This window comes from Brassica oleracea, unplaced genomic scaffold (assembly GCF_000695525.1).
Source record: "Brassica oleracea var. oleracea cultivar TO1000 unplaced genomic scaffold, BOL UnpScaffold02272, whole genome shotgun sequence".
NCBI classification, from domain to species: domain Eukaryota; kingdom Viridiplantae; phylum Streptophyta; class Magnoliopsida; order Brassicales; family Brassicaceae; genus Brassica; species Brassica oleracea.
In genome coordinates, this window is record NW_013618802.1 from 1 (window position 1) to 1,602 (window position 1,602).

The window sequence follows — 1,602 nt, forward strand, 5'->3', positions numbered from 1 at the left end:
TACCTTCCGAGGTGGATTTTCTCAGCCAAAACAAGGGCACCGAGGAATGAAGTAATAACCATACACATAGGACTAAACGACGTGGTAAACACAGGGCCACGTTGCTTTATCACAATGCTTTGTATGTAATACGCGATACCTGAACAAACCACTCCCTGAAATATCCCACATAATAATAAGTTTTTTTTAATCAAATAATAAGGTTTATTATACAGAATTTGATTAAAATTAATCAGTGACTAATAGATGATTAACTTACGGAGTAAACGGCTGCGAGTGTCCCGGAATCCATGCCGATTTTCCAGGCGCTTAAGTCACGGACAAATATCATCGAAACGGCAAAATTTAGGATCGATCCGATCCCACATATCAACGTCACTAGGGATAGCTCAGCCGGGTAAAGTTTCAACGTGAACGACTGTAAACAGAAAATTATTTTGATAATTTATAGAACCGTATAATGCATGTTTGTTGATTTCTTTTTTATTTAAAGATTAATTAATTAGTTTTTTTTTTGCTAAAAAATAAAAATTAACTAGTTATACCTGTAAAATGAAGAAAGCAGCCCATGTGGAGATACTTCCCATGATGGCTAAGGTTCCGGTGACCCAGTGCTGGCCAGTGGCTGTGGTTGAGCCGCCGTGGAAGGAAGAATGTGCAGCTTTCACGATTTCGATGGCCGGACCTTTGTACAAAGTCATTACCATAGCTCCTCCCAACGTTATTACCGTTCCTACAACTTTTGCAATACTGTGTATCTTCTTAAAGTTCACTGTCTCAAGCCTGATTTATAAGGAAATTTGGCGTTAGAACAATTATTAAAATGGTTAAAACGCCAAAACAAAAACCATAATGATTTTGACAAATTAATCTTAATCATTGTACACAGATTTTTAGACCTTTTATTTTAAAAGTTAATTAGATATATCAATATTTCAATGTAATAAATTGCATATTTAATCTCTCTAAGACAATTTACTGAAGTTTTAAGGTACCTGAAAATGAGGGCGAGAATGAAGGTGACGGCGGGAAGTGCATTGGTAAAGGCAGATGTGTACGATGCTGACGTAGATTTCAATCCTATGTAGTAGAAGTTCTGGTCCATAAGGGGTCTGGAATCATATAACCAAACATTTACTTTATTATTATGATAACCCTTTCACATCATCTTTTGGTTTATATAATTAAGTAGTTTTATTTTCCAAAGATGAAAAAGGAAAACGTTTACGTAGGATAGCACAGATCAGTTTTCACATTAAAGATGTTTGTTGTGGATGATGATCTCATTTCCAATATCCAAGACAATACATATTTCATCATTTTCACGTTTCTACAATATCACGATAGAAATCTGGATTCGAATAGTAAATTTTGAAACGCTTATATTTATTTCTAGTGGATATTTAAAATAAAAATGCTAATTAATTTGTTAGTCAGTTTTTGAAATAATAAAAAAGAATTGTGAGTATTTCATCTCTCTATGTAACGTGCCCGAACTAGCGGCCAGAAAAAGAATGTAACGTACCGAAACTCATGAATTTGCATCACAACTACTAATCCATAAGTATCTTCCGACTTTTCTAACCATATTTATAAGATTTA

At 34.3% G+C, this 1,602-nt stretch overlaps 1 protein-coding gene across 1 annotated transcript; it reads right to left on the bottom strand.

Annotated features, from left to right (window-relative positions):
- Nucleotides 1-8: 8 nt before the first annotated feature.
- Nucleotides 9-1,182, bottom strand: LOC106321646 (WAT1-related protein At1g44800; the record flags this gene model as incomplete). The annotated part of the gene is made up of 4 exons (XM_013759888.1): nt 996-1,182; nt 546-783; nt 260-418; nt 9-155 (listed from the first exon to the last, which is right to left on the bottom strand). Coding segments are annotated over exons 1-4 (654 nt in total), but the record flags the coding sequence as incomplete, so codon positions are not given.
- Nucleotides 1,183-1,602: the final 420 nt, after the last annotated feature.